The sequence below is a fragment of the Chanodichthys erythropterus genome, chromosome 19, assembly GCF_024489055.1.
Source record: "Chanodichthys erythropterus isolate Z2021 chromosome 19, ASM2448905v1, whole genome shotgun sequence".
Classification (NCBI taxonomy): Eukaryota; Metazoa; Chordata; class Actinopteri; order Cypriniformes; family Xenocyprididae; genus Chanodichthys; species Chanodichthys erythropterus.
This window is the reverse complement of record NC_090239.1, coordinates 22,514,090-22,535,181: the sequence shown is the minus strand read 5'-3', so window position 1 is coordinate 22,535,181 and position 21,092 is coordinate 22,514,090. Positions and strand designations below refer to the sequence as shown.

The following is a 21,092-nucleotide window of genomic DNA, read 5'->3' as shown; positions in this document are numbered from 1 at the left end:
GCGTAACATGAGAATGAACCTCATTGGTTCTTGCTGAAGCTCAAACGTGCTGCGTAACACGAGAATGAACCTCAGTGGTTCTTGTGAAGCTCAAACGTGCTGCGTAACATGAGAATGAACCTCATTGGTTCTTGTGAAGCTCAAACGTGCTGCGTAACACGAGAATGAACGTCATTGGTTCTTGCTGAAGCTCAAACGTGCTGCGTAACGCGAGAATGAACCTCATTGGTTCTTGCTGAAGCTCAAACGTGCTGCGTAACACGAGAATGAACCTCATTGGTTCTTGCTGAAGCTCAAACGTGCTGCGTAACACGAGAATGAACCTCATTGGTTCTTGCTGAAGCTCAAACGTGCTGCGTAACACGAGAATGAACCTCATTGGTTCTTGCTGAAGCTCAAACGTGCTGCGTAACACGAGAATGAACCTCATTGGTTCTTGCTGAAGCTCAAACGTGCTGCGTAACACGAGAATGAACCTCATTGTTTCTTGCTGAAGCTCAAACGTGCTGCGTAACACGAGAATGAACCTCATTGGTTCTTGCTGAAGCTCAAACATGCTGCGTAACACGAGAATGAACCTCATTGGTTCTTGCTGAAACTCAAACGTGCTGCGTAACACAAGAATGAACCTCATTGGTTATTGCTGAAGCTCAAACTTGCTGCGTAACACGAGAATGAACCTCATTGGTTCTTGCTGAAGCTCAAACGTGCTGTGTAACATGAGAATGAACCTCATTGGTTCTTGCTGAAGCTCAAACGTGCTGCGTAACGCGAGAATGAACCTCATTGGTTCTTGCTGAAGCTCAAACGTGCTGCGTAACACGAGAATGAACCTCATTGGTTCTTGCTGAAGCTCAAACGTGCCGCGTAACGCGAGAATGAACCTCATTGGTTCTTGAGGAAGCTCAAACGTGCCGCGTAACGCGAGAATGAACCTCATTGGTTCTTGCTGAAGCTCAAACGTGCTGCGAAACACGAGAATGAACCTCATTGGTTCTTGCTGAAGCTCAAACGTGCTGCGTAACACGAGAATGAACCTCATTGGTTCTTGCTGAAGCTCAAACGTGCTGCGTAACACGAGAATGAACCTCATTGGTTCTTGCTGAAGCTCAAACGTGCTGCGTAACACGAGAATGAACCTCATTGGTTCTTGCTGAAGCTCAAACGTGCTGCGTAACACGAGAATGAACCTCATTGGTTCTTGCTGAAGCTCAAACGTGCTGCGTAACGCGCGAATGAACCTCATTGGTTCTTGCTGAAGCTCAAACATGCTGCGTAACACGAGAATGAACCTCATTGGTTCTTGCTGAAGCTCAAACGTGCTGTGTAACATGAGAATGAACCTCATTGGTTCTTGCTGAAGCTCAAACGTGCTGCGTAACACGAGAATGAACCTCATTGGTTCTTGCTGAAGCTCAAACGTGCCGCGTAACGCGAGAATGAACCTCATTGGTTCTTGAGGAAGCTCAAACGTGCCGCGTAACGCAAGAATGAACCTCATTGGTTCTTGTGAAGCTCAAACGTGCTGCGTAACATGAGAATGAACCTCATTGGTTCTTGTGAAGCTCAAATGTGCTGCGTAACGCGAGAATGAACCTCATTGGTTCTTGCTGAAGCTCAAACGTGCTGCGTAACGCGAGAATGAACCTCATTGGTTCTTGCTGAAGCTCAAACGTGCTGCGTAACACGAGAATGAACCTCATTGATTCTTGTGAAGCTCAAACGTGCTGCGTAACATGAGAATGAACCTCATTGGTTCTTGTGAAGCTCAAACGTGCTGCGTAACATGAGAATGAACCTCATTGGTTCTTGTGAAGCTCAAATGTGCTGCGTAACGCGAGAATGAACCTCATTGGTTCTTGCTGAAGCTCAAACGTGCTGCGTAACGCGAGAATGAACCTCATTGGTTCTTGCTGAAGCTCAAACGTGCTGCGTAACACGAGAATGAACCTCATTGATTCTTGCTGAAGCTCAAACGTGCTGCGTAACGCGAGAATGAACATCATTGGTTCTTGCTGAAGCTCAAACGTGCTGCGTAACACGAGAATGAACCTCATTGGTTCTTGTGAAGCTCAAACGTGCTGCGTAACACGAGAATGAACCTCATTGATTCTTGCTGAAGCTCAAACGTGCTGCGTAACACGAGAATGAACCTCATTGGTTCTTGCTGAAGCTCAAACGTGCTGCGTAACGCGAGAATGAACCTCATTGGTTCTTGCTGAAGCTCAAACGTGCTGCGTAACACGAGAATGAACCTCATTGGTTCTTGCTGAAGCTCAAACGTGCTGCGTAACACGAGAATGAACCTCATTGGTTCTTGCTGAAGCTCAAACGTGCTGCGTAACACGAGAATGAACCTCAGTGGTTCTTGTGAAGCTCAAACGTGCTGCGTAACAGGAGAATGAACCTCATTGGTTCTTGTGAAGCTCAAACGTGCTGCGTAACACGAGAATGAACCTCATTGGTTCTTGTTGAAGCTCAAACGTGCTGCGTAACACGAGAATGAACCTCATTGGTTCTTGCTGAAGCTCAAACGTGCTGCGTAACACGAGAATGAACCTCATTGGTTCTTGTGAAGCTCAAACGTGCTGCGTAACACGAGAATGAACCTCATTGGTTCTTGTGAAGCGCAAACGTGCTGTGTAACATGAGAATGAACCTCATTGGTTCTTGCTGAAGCTCAAACGTGCTGCGTAACACGAGAATGAACCTCATTGGTTCTTGCTGAAGCTCAAACGTGCTGCGTAACGCGAGAATGAACCTCATTGGTTCTTGCTGAAGCTCAAACGTGCTGCGTAACACGAGAATGAACCTCATTGGTTCTTGCTGAAGCTCAAACGTGCTGCGTAACGCGAGAATGAACCTCATTGGTTCTTGCTGAAGCTCAAACGTGCTGCGTAACACGAGAATGAACCTCATTGGTTCTTGCTGAAGCTCAAACGTGCTGCGTAACACGAGAATGAACCTCATTGGTTCTTGCTGAAGCTCAAACGTGCTGCGTAACACGAGAATGAACCTCATTGGTTCTTGCTGAAGCTCAAACGTGCTGCGTAACACGAGAATGAACCTCATTGGTTCTTGCTGAAGCTCAAACGTGCTGCGTAACACGAGAATGAACCTCATTGGTTCTTGCTGAAGCTCAAACGTGCTGCGTAACACGAAAATGAACCTCATTGGTTCTTGCTGAAGCTCAAACGTGCTGCGTAACACGAGAATGAACCTCATTGGTTCTTGCTGAAGCTCAAACGTGCTGCGAAACACGAGAATGAACCTCATTGGTTCTTGCTGAAGCTCAAACGTGCTGCGTAACACGAGAATGAACCTCATTGGTTCTTGCTGAAGCTCAAACGTGCTGTGTAACATGAGAATGAACTTCATTGGTTCTTGCTGAAGCTCAAACGTGCTGCGTAACACGAGAATGAACCTCATTGGTTCTTGCTGAAGCTCAAACGTGCCGCGTAACGCGAGAATGAACCTCATTGGTTCTTGAGGAAGCTCAAACGTGCCGCGTAACGCGAGAATGAACCTCATTGGTTCTTGAGGAAGCTCAAACGTGCTGCGTAACACGAGAATGAACCTCATTGGTTCTTGCTGAAGCTCAAACGTGCTGCGTAACATGAGAATGAACCTCATTGGTTCTTGCTGAAGCTCAAACGTGCTGCGTAACACGAGAATGAACCTCATTGGTTCTTGCTGAAGCTCAAACGTGCTGCGTAACACGAGAATGAACCTCATTGGTTCTTGCTGAAGCTCAAACGTGCTGTGTAACACGAGAATGAACCTCATTGGTTCTTGCTGAAGCTCAAACGTGCTGCGTAACACGAGAATGAACCTCATTGGTTCTTGCTGAAGCTCAAACGTGCTGCGTGGAGGAAGCTCAAACGTGCTGCGTAACACGAGAATGAACCTCATTGGTTCTTGCTGAAGCTCAAACGTGCTGCGTAACACGAGAATGAACCTCAATGGTTCTTGTGAAGCTCAAACGTGCTGCGTAACACGAGAATTAACCTCATTGGTTCTTGCTGAAGATCAAACGTGCTGCGTAACACGAGAATGAACCTCATTGGTTCTTGTGAAGCTCAAACGTGCTGCGTAACACGAGAATGAACCTCATTGGTTCTTGCTGAAGCTCAAACGTGCTGCGTAACATGAGAATGAACCTCATTGGTTCTTGCTGAAGCTCAAACGTGCTGCGTAACATGAGAATGAACCTCATTGGTTCTTGCTGAAGCTCAAACGTGCTGCGTAACACGAGAATGAACCTCATTGGTTCTTGCTGAAGCTCAAACGTGCTGCGTAACACGAGAATGAACCTCATTGGTTCTTGCTGAAGCTCAAACGTGCTGCGTAACACGAAAATGAACCTCATTGGTTCTTGCTGAAGCTCAAACGTGCTGCGTAACACGAGAATGAACCTCATTGGTTCTTGCTGAAGCTCAAACGTGCTGCGTAACACGAGAATGAACCTCATTGGTTCTTGCTGAAGCTCAAACGTGCTGCGTAACACAAGAATGAACCTCATTGGTTCTTGCTGAAGCTCAAACTTGCTGCGTAACACGAGAATGAACCTCATTGGTTCTTGCTGAAGCTCAAACGTGCTGCGTAACGCGAGAATGAACCTCATTGGTTCTTGAGGAAGCTCAAACGTGCTGCGTAACACGAGAATGAACCTCATTGGTTCTTGCTGAAGCTCAAACGTGCTGCGTAACACGAGAATGAACCTCATTGGTTCTTGCTGAAGCTCAAACGTGCTGCGTAACGTGAGAATGAACCTCATTGGTTCTTGCTGAAGCTCAAACGTGCTGCGTAACACGAGAATGAACCTCATTGGTTCTTGCTGAAGCTCAAACGTGCTGCGTAACACGAGAATGAACCTCATTGGTTCTTGCTGAAGCTCAAACGTGCTGCGTAACGTGAGAATGAACCTCATTGGTTCTTGCTGAAGCTCAAACGTGCTGCGTAACGCGAGAATGAACCTCATTGGTTCTTGCTGAAGCTCAAACGTGCTGTGTAACATGAGAATGAACCTCATTGGTTCTTGCTGAAGCTCAAACGTGCTGCGTAACACGAGAATGAACCTCATTGGTTCTTGCTGAAGATCAAACGTGCTGCGTAACACGAGAATGAACCTCATTGGTTCTTGTGAAGCTCAAACGTGCTGCGTAACACGAGAATGAACCTCATTGGTTCTTGCTGAAGCTCAAACGTGCTGCGTAACACGAGAATGAACCTCATTGGTTCTTGCTGAAGCTCAAATGTGCTGCGTAACATGAGAATGAACCTCATTGGTTCTTGTGAAGCTCAAACGTGCTGCGTAACACGAAAATGAACCTCATTGGTTCTTGCTGAAGCTCAAACGTGCTGCGTAACGCGAGAATGAACCTCATTGGTTCTTGCTGAAGCTCAAACGTGCTGCGTAACATGAGAATGAACCTCATTGGTTCTTGCTGAAGCTCAAACGTGCTGCGTAACACGAGAATGAACCTCATTGGTTCTTGCTGAAGCTCAAACGTGCTGCGTAACATGAGAATGAACCTCATTGGTTCTTGCTGAAGCTCAAACGTGCTGCGTAACACGAGAATGAACCTCATTGGTTTTTGCTGAAGCTCAAACGTGCTGCGTAACACGAAAATGAACCTCATTGGTTCTTGCTGAAGCTCAAACGTGCTGCGTAACACGAGAATGAACCTCATTGGTTCTTGCTGAAGCTCAAACGTGCTGCGTAACACAAGAATGAACCTCATTGGTTCTTGCTGAAGCTCAAACTTGCTGCGTAACACGAGAATGAACCTCATTGGTTCTTGCTGAAGCTCAAACGTGCTGCGTAACGCGAGAATGAACCTCATTGGTTCTTGAGGAAGCTCAAACGTGCTGCGTAACACGAGAATGAACCTCATTGGTTCTTGCTGAAGCTCAAACGTGCTGCGTAACACGAGAATGAACCTCATTGGTTCTTGCTGAAGCTCAAACGTGCTGCGTAACACGAGAATGAACCTCATTGGTTCTTGCTGAAGCTCAAACGTGCTGCGTAACGTGAGAATGAACCTCATTGGTTCTTGCTGAAGCTCAAACGTGCTGCGTAACACGAGAATGAACCTCATTGGTTCTTGCTGAAGCTCAAACGTGCTGCGTAACACGAGAATGAACCTCATTGGTTCTTGCTGAAGCTCAAACGTGCTGCGTAACGTGAGAATGAACCTCATTGGTTCTTGCTGAAGCTCAAACGTGCTGCGTAACGCGAGAATGAACCTCATTGGTTCTTGCTGAAGCTCAAACGTGCTGCGTAACACGAGAATGAACCTCATTGGTTCTTGCTGAAGCTCAAACGTGCTGCGTAACACGAGAATGAACCTCATTGGTTCTTGCTGAAGCTCAAACGTGCTGCGTAACGTGAGAATGAACCTCATTGGTTCTTGCTGAAGCTCAAACGTGCTGCGTAACACGAGAATGAACCTCATTGGTTCTTGTGAAGCTCAAACGTGCTGCGTAACACGAGAATGAACCTCATTGGTTCTTGCTGAAGCTCAAACGTGCTGCGTAACACGAGAATGAACCTCATTGGTTCTTGCTGAAGCTCAAACGTGCTGCGTAACACGAGAATGAACCTCATTGGTTCTTGCTGAAGCTCAAACGTGCTGCGTAACACGAAAATGAACCTCATTGGTTCTTGCTGAAGCTCAAACGTGCTGCGTAACACGAGAATGAACCTCATTGGTTCTTGCTGAAGCTCAAACGTGCTGCGTAACACGAGAATGAACCTCATTGGTTCTTGCTAAAGCTCAAACGTGCTGCGTAACACGAGAATGAACCTCATTGGTTCTTGCTGAAGATCAAACGTGCTGCGTAACGCGAGAATGAACCTCATTGGTTCTTGCTGAAGATCAAACGTGCTGCGTAACATGAGAATGAACCTCATTGGTTCTTGCTGAAGCTCAAACTTGCTGCGTAACACGAGAATGAACCTCAGTGGTTCTTGCTGAAGCTCAAACGTGCTGCGTAACACGAGAATGAACCTCATTGGTTCTTGCATGTCAAGCTAACACGCTTGAGCTTCATTTACCACAACTGATGTGTAAGTTGATGAATGTTTACATGTGAATAAAAGACTAAATTAAATCTGTTCATCATATAAAGTGATTGAGTCTTTTCAATCTCTTTTACAATCTCTTTATGAACTTTTTGAAGCGTGGCAGTGGTAGTTGCGTAGCTGTCAATGGAGGGACAGAAATCTCTCAGATTTCTTTTAAAAAGATCTTCATTTGAAAGAAAGTCTTATAGGTTTGGAACAACATAAAGGTGAGTAATTAATGACAGAATTTTCATTTTTTGGTGAACTATCCCTTTAATGGAAATCTGCCATTGCAGATTCAGGAATGGAAGAGAGAGAGAAATAGAGTAAATACAGAGAGCATGATGGGTAATTCAGAGCTCTTCAGCAAATGTGTAAGCATTATAATGTGTGTGTGTGTGTGTGTGTGTCACCTCTGTAGAGCTGGAATGCAGTGTAGGGGAACAAATTTATTTGGAAAACTGCTGCTCATGATCTGGGCCTTGAACAATTGACTGTGAAGGCAGGAATGTGCAAAGACTCTTTTGCCAGAGGAACTGTATTTAACACAGTATTAAATGCAAACGGAGATTTTTGAAGGTACTATATCTTACAAATAATGCAAATTGGCAATTTGTGCATTTTGACAGTGGTGTTAAAGTCTGGTCCTCCCTCTCAAGTTGAAACATGAAAACTTCACTACACAAACAGTCTCATTCATGAGGGTTTTACAGTGTAGCTATTTGAAGAGCATTCCCACAAATAATTTAGCTGACTATTAAGGCATGCTTGAAAGGTTGTTTTTAGGTCACAGATTATAATTGTAGAGGAATTTTTGTTTGAAGTGCACTCTGATCATCTAAATGGGCATTTTGCTCACTAATAACATGTCTACAAATCATACATCAGATTTTTTTAGAGATAAGACTGGGATTGTTTCTCTTAATTTTCCACAGACATTTTGGCTTAAGCTTCAGCAGAATTCTTCCTTTATTCTTTAAGCTTTTGAGTATGTTTGGAAAATTAGTTCACATCTGGTTTTCCATCCAAGAAACTAGAAATGCTTGCTTGTTGAATCTTGCAAAATTGAGATGAGAAGAATGATTGACATTACAGTAAAAGCTCTCATGACACCCTTATGATATTCATCATATTTTGAAGGCAGTAAGTTAATGTTGACACAAAAAGGTGTTGCAAAACGCCTGCTTGTGCGACGAAACAGGCTAAATTTCTTCAAATCATTTTATTGAAATATTCTCTAGAGTTACAATACAGGCTGTTACATAAAGACATTACATAAAGTAATATGGTAAGAAATACCACTTTGCAATATCAAGCAGCATAATGAGCTATTTTTGCACAGCTAAAATAACTGGAAGCAAATGACACTGTAAGCCTTGCACATTCAGTTTACAAAATCTACTCTATACAGTAAAAATAAGGTGGATATTTTGACTTGTATTGCCAAAAAAAAAAAAAAATCAGCATATAGGCCACACCTGACACATAACAAATATAATTGAACCAAATGATAATAAGCCACGAGAGCCTTGAGTAAGAGCCAAAATAATGTACCAGTTATCAATGTAAAGCTGCTTTGACACAATTTACATTGTAAAATGCGCTATATAAATAAAGGTGACTTGACTTGAATTGTATATAATGTATACTATTTGCTGCTTTATAGTGGCAGACACAGAGTTGCACCTGCTTTATGACACTGAATTTCCAAAATAAGTCTCTATAGGAATATCAGTGACGTTTTCACACGATTACTTTAACAGACGACCTCTCTTCTGCTTAATGCAGTCCTATTAATGCTTTTTCCTTTTGACTTTTTTATCCTATACTCAATACATTGAAGCAGTATGTTTGATCCAGGAGAGTTATTGTAGTGGAACAGTATCAGTGGAAGGAGTTTGGGCTTGTTTTGAATCGGGCCAAAAAGGGCCCATGAGCAGGAGGGGCTGCTGTGACTGAAGAAACCCTTTCTCCTTCGCTCAGGTTCATCCACTGCAGCCCAGAGCTCAGGCAGAGATGAGGGACCGAGACGAGCTGAAGAAAGCCATCGAGCAGACCGATCGACTGCTGTCCCGCGTCCGGCAGCTGGAGGGGGAAAACTCAGAGCTGTGCAAGGAGAAACATGAGGTGTTCGTCCGGATGCGTGCTGTAAGTCTTTCTGCTCACTGATGGTAATGACTTGATGATGTGCAGGAATTAGAAGACAAAGCTGTGGAGAGGTTTATTAAATAAGGTGTTATGTCTGACAGCACTGGTGGAAATGCTTGTATATATATATATATATATATATATATATATATATATATATATATAAATATAGAGATATATATATATCTGTCTATAGAGAAGATTTAAGTCAGAATGCTTCTTTTGTTTGTTTTTAGAATTTTTTAAAGTCCTAAATCTTTTGTTTCCAGTTTAAATCATATGGGTTTCAGTGTGCTCTCAGACTTTTGGACTTGACTCTATATGTTTTTATTCCTGCTGTTTCATATTATGGTAGTTATTTATTACTCTGCTGGTAGACAGTTTACACTGCATAATAATATGCTTTCATAGACTGAGTTATTCAGCAAATGTGCAAGATCCGCCTTCCTTCTGTGAGCTGATACTGACTGTTTTTATTTCTTGACTGAGCTCTGGCCATTCAGATTTATTGTGATGGAGAGACGGGATGGTGTGTCTTTACAGCCCACCCACTCTTGCACAGCCATGGGAAGTGAGTACGGCACTATTTGCTGAACTACAGATTTCGTGTCGCCCGCTGGGTGAAATATGTCTGAGGGTCTGGGATTGTGGTGATATTGCCAGTGCTTGCAGAAATGCCACGCTGCAGCTCGGCCAAGATAGAGGATGATTTGAGCTGGTGATTGCATTAGCAGATGCTTCGGTCCGAGGCTCACTTCTCTCATATGCTTCTCTTTGTTTCAGTAAATCATCGTATTGCAGTTCAGATGGAGTGAACAAGCGTGTTTATAAGGGTTTTTATGCAGTGACCTTTAAAGTATGTAGCCAAGCTTGAGTCTTTCAGTATATATCGATTCAAACAGTGACACAATCTTATTCCTAAATGACAGAGATTGACAGAAATGATCACAGAAGTTCTGGGATGAAGTTTATAGTTCTGATATAAACACTGATGTCTATGGTAGTGATCAAAAAAGAGTAAATCACCTTTTGAAAGTAACTTGATGCTTCAAATAAAGATTGTATCAATTAGATTGTTACAACAGTAGATGGCAACAAGTGACTGTTAAAAAATATATTGTATCGGTAATAAAACAAGTGAAGTCTTATGAGTGAGTCATTCAATCATTCATTCAAAAGATTTGTTCAAAAACATTGATTCATCCAGTAATGAAATAAGTGAAGTCTTTTGAGTGAGTCATTGAATCATTCATTCAAAAGATTAGTTAAAAAACAGTGATTCATCCAGTAATGAAACAAGTGAAGTCTTTATGGCTTGTTCGAGATGCATCGGTGCTACGCAGACTGATCGCCGTATGACATCAAAGTACAGCGAGAGCGATTGGAGAGCATATGACTCTTTATACTTTTGAATCGCTCTTGCTGTACTTTGATGTCATACACCGATTGGTCTACACAGCACCGATGCATCTCGAACAAGCTGTTATAAGTGAGTCATTGAATCATTCAATCTAGAGATTTGTTCAAAAACACTGAATCATTTAGTAATGAAACAAGTGAAGTCTTTTAAATGAGTCATTGAATCATTCATTCAAGAGATTTGTTCAAAATAACTGAATCATTCAGTAATGAAACAAGTGAAGTCTTTTAAATGAGTCATTGAATCATTCATTCAAGAGATTTGTACAAAAATGATTCATCCAGTAATGAAACAAGTGAAGTCTTTTGAGTGAGTCATTGAATCATTCATTTAAGAGATTTGTTCAAAAATGAATTATCCAGTAATGAAACAAGAGAAGTATTTGTGAGTGTGTCATTGAATCATTCATTCAAGAGATTCGTTCAAAAACACTGATTCATCCAGTAATGAAACAAGTGAAGTCTTTTAAATGAGTCATTGAATCATTCATTCAAGAGATTTGTTCAAAAATGATTCATCCAGTAATGAAACAAGTGAAGTCTTTTGAGTGAGTCATTGAATCATTCATTTAAGAGATTTGTTCAAAAATTATTCATCCAGTATTGAAACAAGAGAAGTTTTTGTGAGTGTGTCATTGAATCATTCATTCAAGAGATTTGTTCAAAAACACTGATTCACCCAGTAATGAAACAAGTGAAGTCTTTATGAGTGAGTCATTCAATCACTCATTCAAGAGATTTGTTTAAAAATTATTCATCCAGTAATGAAACAAGTGAAGTCTTTATGGCTTGTTCGAGATGCATCGGCGCTACGCAGACTGATCGCCGTATGACATCAAAGTACAGCGAGAGCGATTGGAGAGCATATGACTCTTTATACTTTTGAATCGCTCTTGCTGTACTTTGATGTCATACACCGATTGGTCTACACAGCACCGATGCATCTCGAACAAGCTGTTATAAGTGAGTCATTGAATCATTCAATCTAGAGATTTGTTCAAAAACACTGAATCATTTAGTAATGAAACAAGTGAAGTCTTTTAAATGAGTCATTGAATCATTCATTCAAGAGATTTGTTCAAAATAACTGAATCATTCAGTAATGAAACAAGTGAAGTCTTTTAAATGAGTCATTGAATCATTCATTCAAGAGATTTGTACAAAAATGATTCATCCAGTAATGAAACAAGTGAAGTCTTTTGAGTGAGTCATTGAATCATTCATTTAAGAGATTTGTTCAAAAATGAATTATCCAGTAATGAAACAAGAGAAGTATTTGTGAGTGTGTCATTGAATCATTCATTCAAGAGATTCGTTCAAAAACACTGATTCATCCAGTAATGAAACAAGTGAAGTCTTTTAAATGAGTCATTGAATCATTCATTCAAGAGATTTGTTCAAAAATGATTCATCCAGTAATGAAACAAGTGAAGTCTATTGAGTGAGTCATTGAATCATTCATTTAAGAGATTTGTTCAAAAATTATTCATCCAGTATTGAAACAAGAGAAGTTTTTGTGAGTGTGTCATTGAATCATTCATTCAAGAGATTTGTTCAAAAACACTGATTCACCCAGTAATGAAACAAGTGAAGTCTTTATGAGTGAGTCATTCAATCATTCATTCAAGAGATTTGTTCAAAAACACTAATTCACCCAGTAATGAAACAAGTGAAGTCTTTATGAGTGAGTCATTCAATCATTCATTCAAGAGATTTGTTTAAAAACACTGATTCACCCAGTAATGAAACAAGTGAAGACTTTATGAGTGAGTCATTCAATCATTCATTCAAGAGATTTGTTTAAAAACACTGATTCACCCAGTATTGAAACAAGAGAAGTTTTTGTGAGTGTGTCATTGAATCATTCATTCAAGAGATTTGTTCAAAAACACTGATTCACCCAGTAATGAAACAAGTGAAGTCTTTATGCGTGAGTCATTCAATCATTCATTCAAGAGATTTGTTCAAAAACACTGATTCACCCAGTAATGAAACAAGTGAAGTCTTTATGCGTGAGTCATTCAATCATTCATTCAAGAGATTTGTTCAAAAACACTGATTCACCCAGTAATGAAACAAGTGAAGTCTTTATGAGTGAGTCATTCAATCATTCATTCAAGAGATTTGTTTAAAAATTATTCATCCGGTAATGAAACAAGAGAAGCCTTTTGAGCGAGTCACTGAATTATTCACTCAAACCGATCTTTTTAAAAATGAATCAAATATATATTTTTAAATAGACTGTATCAATTAACATTTTGTCAGAATGTCTAGTAAGTTATATGTTATTTTGTTATTTATATATTCAGAATCGTGATCTCTATTTTAAATGAAACACTGTGATTCTCTATTTATCCAGAATCACACAGCTCTATTATTAATTCATAAATATAATGATTTTTTAGGAAGTCGCACTACATGACATTTTACTTAGGACCTAATCTCGCCTTGTCATACATAGGTCAAATTATCTGATATTTTAGGAGACTTAATGATACAATCATTAAAGTTTATTGTCAGTCATTATCTTTTACTGAATATGACAGGTCAGGTGTCTTCTGATTTTTTTTTGCACCTTTACCTGGCAGTAAAAACGTGATTTATGAGTAAAATATCTTTCTGCTGCTTGGTCAGAAGATACAGCGTCAGTTTCTGGCTCAAGATAATGAAACAGTTTTTGTATTTTTGGATAGCGATCAGAAAGGGTCAGAGTTTTGTCCTGTTCTGTGTGCAGGGATATCAATTTAACACAAACTGTGAACAAATGCTGATACAATAGAATATTTTATGTCAGGTGTTTATGAATCATGCATTTGACCCGGTATAAGGTTATTCTGGCTGATCTTGTATATTTCCAGTGTTCTTGGAAAATGGGCCCTTTCCGTGGTCCTCCATGATTCCATTCCCATCTCTCTGCTGTAATTACACCCGATCCAGATTCACACAGCCATAATTCATCCGTCCCCTGCTGTCAGTTCACAACCACTGATTGCTGGGTAAGATACACTAGATTAATTGGGTCTTATCAGAGAGTACATTATTTAAAGCCACACTTCACATTTTTAACATCATATTTAGGGCACTCATTTGAGCACAGATCTTTTTGCGTGACTCAAGAGTTTAGCACAGTTAATTCAAGCTGTTTTCTTCCACTCTGTGATGGACAGAAGCCTGGAATCTATTAATATCACCAATAACTTCCAAATGACCAAATCGAGTGCAGATTTATACAGCCGTTTCGACATTTCCTGACAGCTTATGACTGTCTGCCTCATTTTGTCTCTTTGTTTCTTGTCATATACTTTTGGTTTTAGTTCTGTGAATTCAGAAATACTGTTGCAGCTACTTCAATTAGTATCCTATGGAAGCTTATTTCTGCTGCGGAATTAAAAAAATATAAAAAAAAGGGTAAAATTTAATCTCACAGTTCTGATTTTTTCTCATAATTGTGAGTTTATATCTTGCAGTTATGTGATCTAGACTCACAATTCTGAGGAAAGTCCCAATTTCTAGATGTAAAGTCATTTCTGAGAAAAAAAGTCAAAATTGTGAGATGTAAATTCAGAATTTAGAGGAAAAATTCTGAATTGTGAGATGTAAATTCAGAGTTCAGAAGAATAAGTTAGAATTTGTGAGTTGTAAACTCAGAATTTCAAGGAAAAAGTCAGATTTGGGAGATGTAAACTCAGAATTCTGAGGAAAAAGTCAGAATTGGGAGATTTAAACTCAGAATTCTGAGGAAAAAGTCAGAATTGCAGGACGTAAACTCAGAATTCCAAGGAAAAAGTCAGAATAAAAAGTCAGAATTACAAGATGTAAATTCAGAATTCCAAGGAAAATTTCAGAATTGGGAGATGTAAACCCAGAATTCCATAGAAAAAGTCAGAATAAAAAGTCAGAATTGCAGGATGTAAACTCAGAATTCCAAGGAAAACAATTCAGAATTACAAGATGTAAACTCAGAATTCCAAGGAAAAAGTCAGAATTTGCGAGTTGTAAACTCAGAATTCCGAGGAAAATGTCAGAAACGGGAGATGTAAACTCAGAATTCCAAGGAAAAAGTCAGAATTTGCGAGTTGTAAACTCGGAATTCCGAGGAAAAAGTCAGAATTTGCGAGTTGTAAACTCAGAATTCCGAGGAAAAAGTCAGAAACGGGAGATGTAAACTCAGAATTCCAAAGAAAGAGTCAGAATTGCAGGATGTAAACTCAGAATTCCAAAGAAAATTTCAGAATTGGGATATGTAAACTCAGAATTCCAAGGAAAAAGTCAGAATCACAAGATGTAAACTCAGAATTCCAAAGAAAATTTCAGAATTGGGAGATGTAAACTCAGAATTCCGAGGAAAAAGTTAGAATTTGCGAGTTGTAAACTCAAAATTCAGAGGAAAAGTCAGAATTGCAGGATGTAAACTCAGAATTCCAAGGAAAAATTCAGAATTGCAAGATGTAAACTTAGAATTCCGAGGAAAAAGTCAGAATTGCAGGATGTAATCTCAGAATTCCAAGGAAAAAGACAGAATTGCAGGATGTAAACTCAGAATTCCAAGGAAAAAGTCAGAATTGCAGGATGTAAACTCAGAATTCCAAGGAAAAATTCAGAATTGCAAGATGTAAACTCAGAATTACCTTTTTTATATTTTTATTCCATGGCAGAAATAAGCTACCATATTATCCAACTTTAAATGAAGATCTCAGCAAAAAGGCAAAGTTAAATGCTTACTGCACTATTTTTAGCCTACCATCTAATAACTGATAATGTGAAAGAAGTGGCACATTTCTCCAGAAACACTGGGAAGCCCTACTTAAGCATGTGGAAAAAAGTTAAGGTCTGGAGTGCTTGTGTAGTTCCAGGACTGGATTTGTGAATGAGGCCCGTCTCTTCTTTCAGAGGAAAGTGTGATACACAAACCTCATGTGTGCTGTACAACCTTCTATGACAACACTTTCATATGGCAGTTAAATGCCCATTATCAGTCATTAACTAATCACTTTTGAGCCAAGAATCTAATTAAAGTAATTGAAAGCAGATTAAGATATGGTAAAATCCTAATAGGCTTACTAGTGCAAGACAAACATCTATTTACTGATGTTTCATATGACTTTTGTGGAGTTAAATGCAAAAATGTTCAAATGCTTATAATGGGCTAAAGCTAAACCTCTATAGATCAATGCATTTCTTATATCAAAGATGATTATGTAAATTGTTTTACAATGATATGCAAAAGAAAAGCCATTTGTCAGCATTCTCATTAAACAGCAGTTTGATATCAACAGATGATTGTCGTCTGCTGTAATCACCCAACACAGCTGTACTGAGGAGTTATTGTTTAGAGTAATTCTTTGTTTTAACTGACAACCTTTTATCCACACTTTCTATATATTTACAGCTATTTAGAAGTTTTTCCGCACTTAATGAGTTGCATAAAAACAGCTTCTCTAGGAAAAAACGATGTGGTCTAATAGATCTGTGTTTTCTGAAGTTCTTACACTCTTAAAAATAAAGGTGCTTTATTGACATCGATGGTCCCATGGAAATGAACAAAAGGTTTTTTATAGTGGAAAAAGTTTCATTAGATTATTAAAATGTTCTTCACACTAAGAAAAAATGGTTCTTTTAAGAACTGATCACTTAAAGATCACTTAAAGAACTTCTATGGCATTGCTGTGAAAACCCTCTTTTGGAAGCATTGAAGGGTCGAGTCAGAGTTTGTTTCTCTTGTCCTCTTATATTCAGAGAAACATCTCAAGAACCTCAGTGAACGTGTAACCTCTCAGAGCTGCTCTCTAATGTCCTATACAAATATAAGTTCAGCTTATATTATAGACTGGACGCTGAACTTGTTGAATGAGGGCTATTATGAAGACTAAAGAAGCGATCGTTATCTTTAATCTTCAGACGAGGGAAAAGCAGTTTCTGCTGTTATGTAGGGCAAAAGGTTGGGTTCATGCCAGGGATTTTATAAAATACATTTTTTAAATAAAAGTTGATCAGATTAAGATTGATAACATTTGGCGAAGCAAGGCGAGTTTATTTATTTAGCAGCACATTTCATACACCTTTCATGGTAATTCAAAGTGCTTTGCAATTACATAAAATTATCACAGTAAGTGCATAAGAAATAATAACAATAAAAGCAACGAATAAAAAATTGATTAAAAATTGATTTTGTCTATAAATGGATCAAGACTTTGTGGCAGTGCGTAATAGACACTTTTAATAGACAGTGGAAAGAAATGAAGTAAGCTAAAATTCTAAGAATTCATTTTTTACAACTATATATATATATATATATATATATATATATACATGCATACACAAAAGAAGAATTGTTGGTTGAACTTAAAAAAGTAAGTTTCCTGGTTTTTGAATATTGAGTTCATTGAAATGAAAAATTTCAGTTAATAAAATTATATTTTTACAATGTAAATCAGCTGTTTTCTATGTGAATATATGGTAAAGTGTAATTTATTCCTGTGATCAAAGCTGAATTTTCAGCATCATTACTCCAGTCTTCAGTGTCACATGATCCTTCAGAAATCATGATTGATATTCATGATATTCATTCATTGTGAAAGTGGGAAGATTAAAATGTTGCCTGCTATAATTTATGTTCATATTTGAAGCAGATTGTGAAGGCGTTAATGTCCGTGCATCATCTGTGTGTGATGATTAGCATTGAGTTTCATGAAGAGGCAGCCATAATGGTCACCATTATTTTGTCTGAAACTCTGCGCAGTTGAGTCTCAGCCAGTGTTTTGAGTGGGTGTTAGGCCATAAATCACATGTATGGTATGTAGTTGGGTATGCAGTTCACCAAAAACTATAGATTGCATGTGTTGATTCAGTCACACCTGTTGAGATATAATCAGTGTCAGCCAGTAATGCTTCTTGGTTCACCTGTAGTTGATGTAAATGGTTGATGTCTGAGTGCAGAGTGTTTTGTCTGGCGAATCATGTAGAAAATGAATGGCAAACAGATTTTTACATAGATTACAATAATAGCTTTGTTCTTCTGACACTCACAGACATTTTCCAGACTGTAGGCATGGATTCGTTTGTTAAATAAATGCACGAGAGAGACCACAAATCATTGGCTACGCCATTTCTCGTACACTTGCTTTAATCTTTCGAAAAATATGAGCGCTTTCGTGACAGATAGTGACATCACACAGTTTGTTATTCTACACCTCGGCCCAAACATGAGTACCTGTTTGTGTTAGACCGGGGCAGGACTTATGAACGAAGCCGGCAGTGGATGAATTACACCCTCGATAGGGTCCGTTCAACAGCTGGAGAAAAAATACAGGAGGCGTCCAGCTGTTAGACACACAGGGAGGAGGGCGTCCCGCTCAGCTCTGCTGAAATCACTGCTGCTGCGCAGAGATGGATGGAGTTTGTCAGGTTGCGTCTGTCCGTCGCTCCCTCTCTGATGAACAGCAGGTAGAAGCTGAGCACGAGGATCTGGACTGGGACAGTTTCATCACATCCATCCCACTCCATCAGGTACTGCGTGTGTCTGTTATCCTGATAATGCATGTGTTTGGTGGCAGTGATGCCAAGGTCATGGGTTTGATTCCCAGAGAATGTTTACCTTCCCTTCACTGTTGACTTGTTTTGGATAAATGTGTCTGCCAGATGAATACATCTCAATGTTGCAATCTGTATCTTGCATTTATATGCTAATATAATGAACTGGATCATTTATGTTAAAGAGTACAAGAAAATCAAGTCGAAATTGTGAGAAATAGTCACCATTACAAGCAATGTATTTCTTTTAATTGCATCTTTATTTCTCGTAATTGCAACTGTATTTCTCATAATTGTGACTTTATTTCTCGTAATTGACTTTTTCATAATTGCAACTATATTTCTTGTAATTGCGACTGTTTCTCGTAATTGTGTCTATATTTCTCATAATTGCAACTTTATTTCTTTTAATTGCATCTTTATTTCTCGTAATTGACTATTTCTCATAATTGTGTCTATATTTCTTGTAATTGTGACTATTTTTTCGTAATTGCACCTAGATTTCTTGTAATTGTGCCTTTATCTTAATTGTTACTATGTTTTTTCGTAATTGTCACTATATTCCTTTCAATTGTGACTATATAGTTATTGTAATTGCAACTATATTTCTTGTAATTGCAACTGTTATCATAATTGTGTCTATATTTCTCATAATTGCAACTTTATTTCTTGTAATTGCATCTTTATTTCTCGTAATTGACTATTTCTCATAATTGTGTCTATATTTCTTGTAATTGTGACTATTTTTTCGTAATTGCACCTAGATTTCTTGTAATTGTGCCTTTATCTTAATTGTTACTATGTTTTTTCGTAATTGTCACTATATTCCTTTCAATTGTGACTATATAGTTATTGTAATTGCAACTATATTTCTTGTAATTGCAACTGTTATCATAATTGTGTCTATATTTCTCATAATTGCAACTTTATTTCTTTTAATTGCATCTTTATTTCTCGTAATTGACTATTTCTCATAATTGTGTCTATATTTCTTGTAATTGTGACTATTTTTTCGTAATTGCACCTAGATTTCTTGTAATTGTGCCTTTATCTTAATTGTTACTATGTTTTTTCGTAATTGTCACTATATTCCTTTCAATTGTGACTATATAGTTATTGTAATTGCAACTATATTTCTTGTAATTGCAACTGTTATCATAATTGTGTCTATATTTCTCATAATTGCAACTTTATTTCTTGTAATTGCATCTTTATTTCTCGTAATTGACTATTTCTCATAATTGTGTCTATATTTCTTGTAATTGTGACTATTTTTTCGTAATTGCACCTAGATTTCTTGTAATTGTGCCTTTATCTTAATTGTTACTATGTTTTTTTCGTAATTGTCACTATATTCCTTTCAATTGTGACTATATATTTATTGTAATTGCAACTGTATTTCTCATAATTGTGACTTTATTTCTCGTAATTGACTTTTTCATAATTGCAACTATATTTCTTGTAATTGCGACTATATTTCTTATAATTGCAACTGTTTCTTATAATTGTGTCTATATTTCTCATAATTGCAACTTTATTTCTTTTAATTGCATCTTTATTTCTCGTAATTGACTATTTCTCATAATTGTGTCTATATTTCTTGTAATTGTGACTATTTTTTCGTAATTGCACCTAGATTTCTTGTAATTGTGCCTTTATCTTAATTGTTACTATGTTTTTTCGTAATTGTCACTATATTCCTTTCAATTGTGACTATATAGTTATTGTAATTGCAACTATATTTCTTGTAATTGCAACTGTTATCATAATTGTGTCTATATTTCTCATAATTGCAACTTTATTTCTTGTAATTGCATCTTTATTTCTCGTAATTGACTATTTCTCATAATTGTGTCTATATTTCTTGTAATTGTGACTATTTTTTCGTAATTGCACCTAGATTTCTTGTAATTGTGCCTTTATCTTAATTGTTACTATGTTTTTTTCGTAATTGTCACTATATTCCTTTCAATTGTGACTATATATTTATTGTAATTGCAACTGTATTTCTCATAATTGTGACTTTATTTCTCGTAATTGACTTTTTCATAATTGCAACTATATTTCTTGTAATTGCGACTATATTTCTTATAATTGCAACTGTTTCTTATAATTGTGTCTATATTTCTCATAATTGCAACTTTATTTCTTTTAATTGCATCTTTATTTCTCGTAATTGACTATTTCTCATAATTGTGTCTATATTTCTTTTAATTGTGCCTATATTTCTTGTAATTGTGACTATTTTTTCGTAATTGCACCTAGATTTCTTGTAATTGTGCCTTTATCTTAATTGTTACTATGTTTTTTCGTAATTGTCACTATATTCCTTTCAATTGTGACTACATATTTATTGTAATTGCAACTATATTTCTTGTAATTGCAACTGTTATCATAAATGTGACTATATTTCTCGTAATTGCATCTTTATTTCTCATAATTGACTATTTCTCATAATTGTGTCTATTTTTTGTAATTATGGCTATATTTCTTGTAATTGTGACTATTTTTCATAATTGCAACTAGATTTCTTGTAATTGTGACTATTTCTTGTAATTGTGACTATATTTCTCTTAATTGCAACTATATTACTTGTAATTGTGTCTATTTCTCGTAATTGCATCTTTTTTTCCTCGTAATTGTGACTGAATTTCTCATGATTGCAACTTTGTCATAATTGCAAAGTTATGACTTCATGTCTCATAATTGCAACTATTTTTCATAATTGCAAGTATTTATCTTACAAATATGACCTCATAATTGTGACAATTGCAAAAAATAAAGATGCATTTATAAGAAGTAGTGACTTTATATCTTATAACTATATCATTTATGTTAAAGAGTAATTGCATAATTTCAGAACTGCAAAAATAGCTGAAAAAGATGTGAGCATGTTTGCCAGTGCAAAACAATGCTTGGGTGTTGT

The 21,092-nt window shown here is 37.8% G+C and overlaps 1 protein-coding gene across 3 annotated transcripts in view; it reads left to right on the top strand.

Annotated features, from left to right (window-relative positions):
* LOC137007496 (putative uncharacterized protein MYH16) overlaps nucleotides 1-21,092 on the top strand; it is a 70,315-nt gene that overhangs the window by 8,189 nt on the left and 41,034 nt on the right. For all 3 annotated transcript variants that reach the window (XM_067369017.1, XM_067369018.1, XM_067369016.1), the window contains exon 3: nucleotides 9,053-9,217. In XM_067369017.1, coding sequence (XP_067225118.1) covers nucleotides 9,053-9,217 — 165 coding nt within the window. The remainder of the gene's footprint in view (nucleotides 1-9,052; nucleotides 9,218-21,092) is intronic.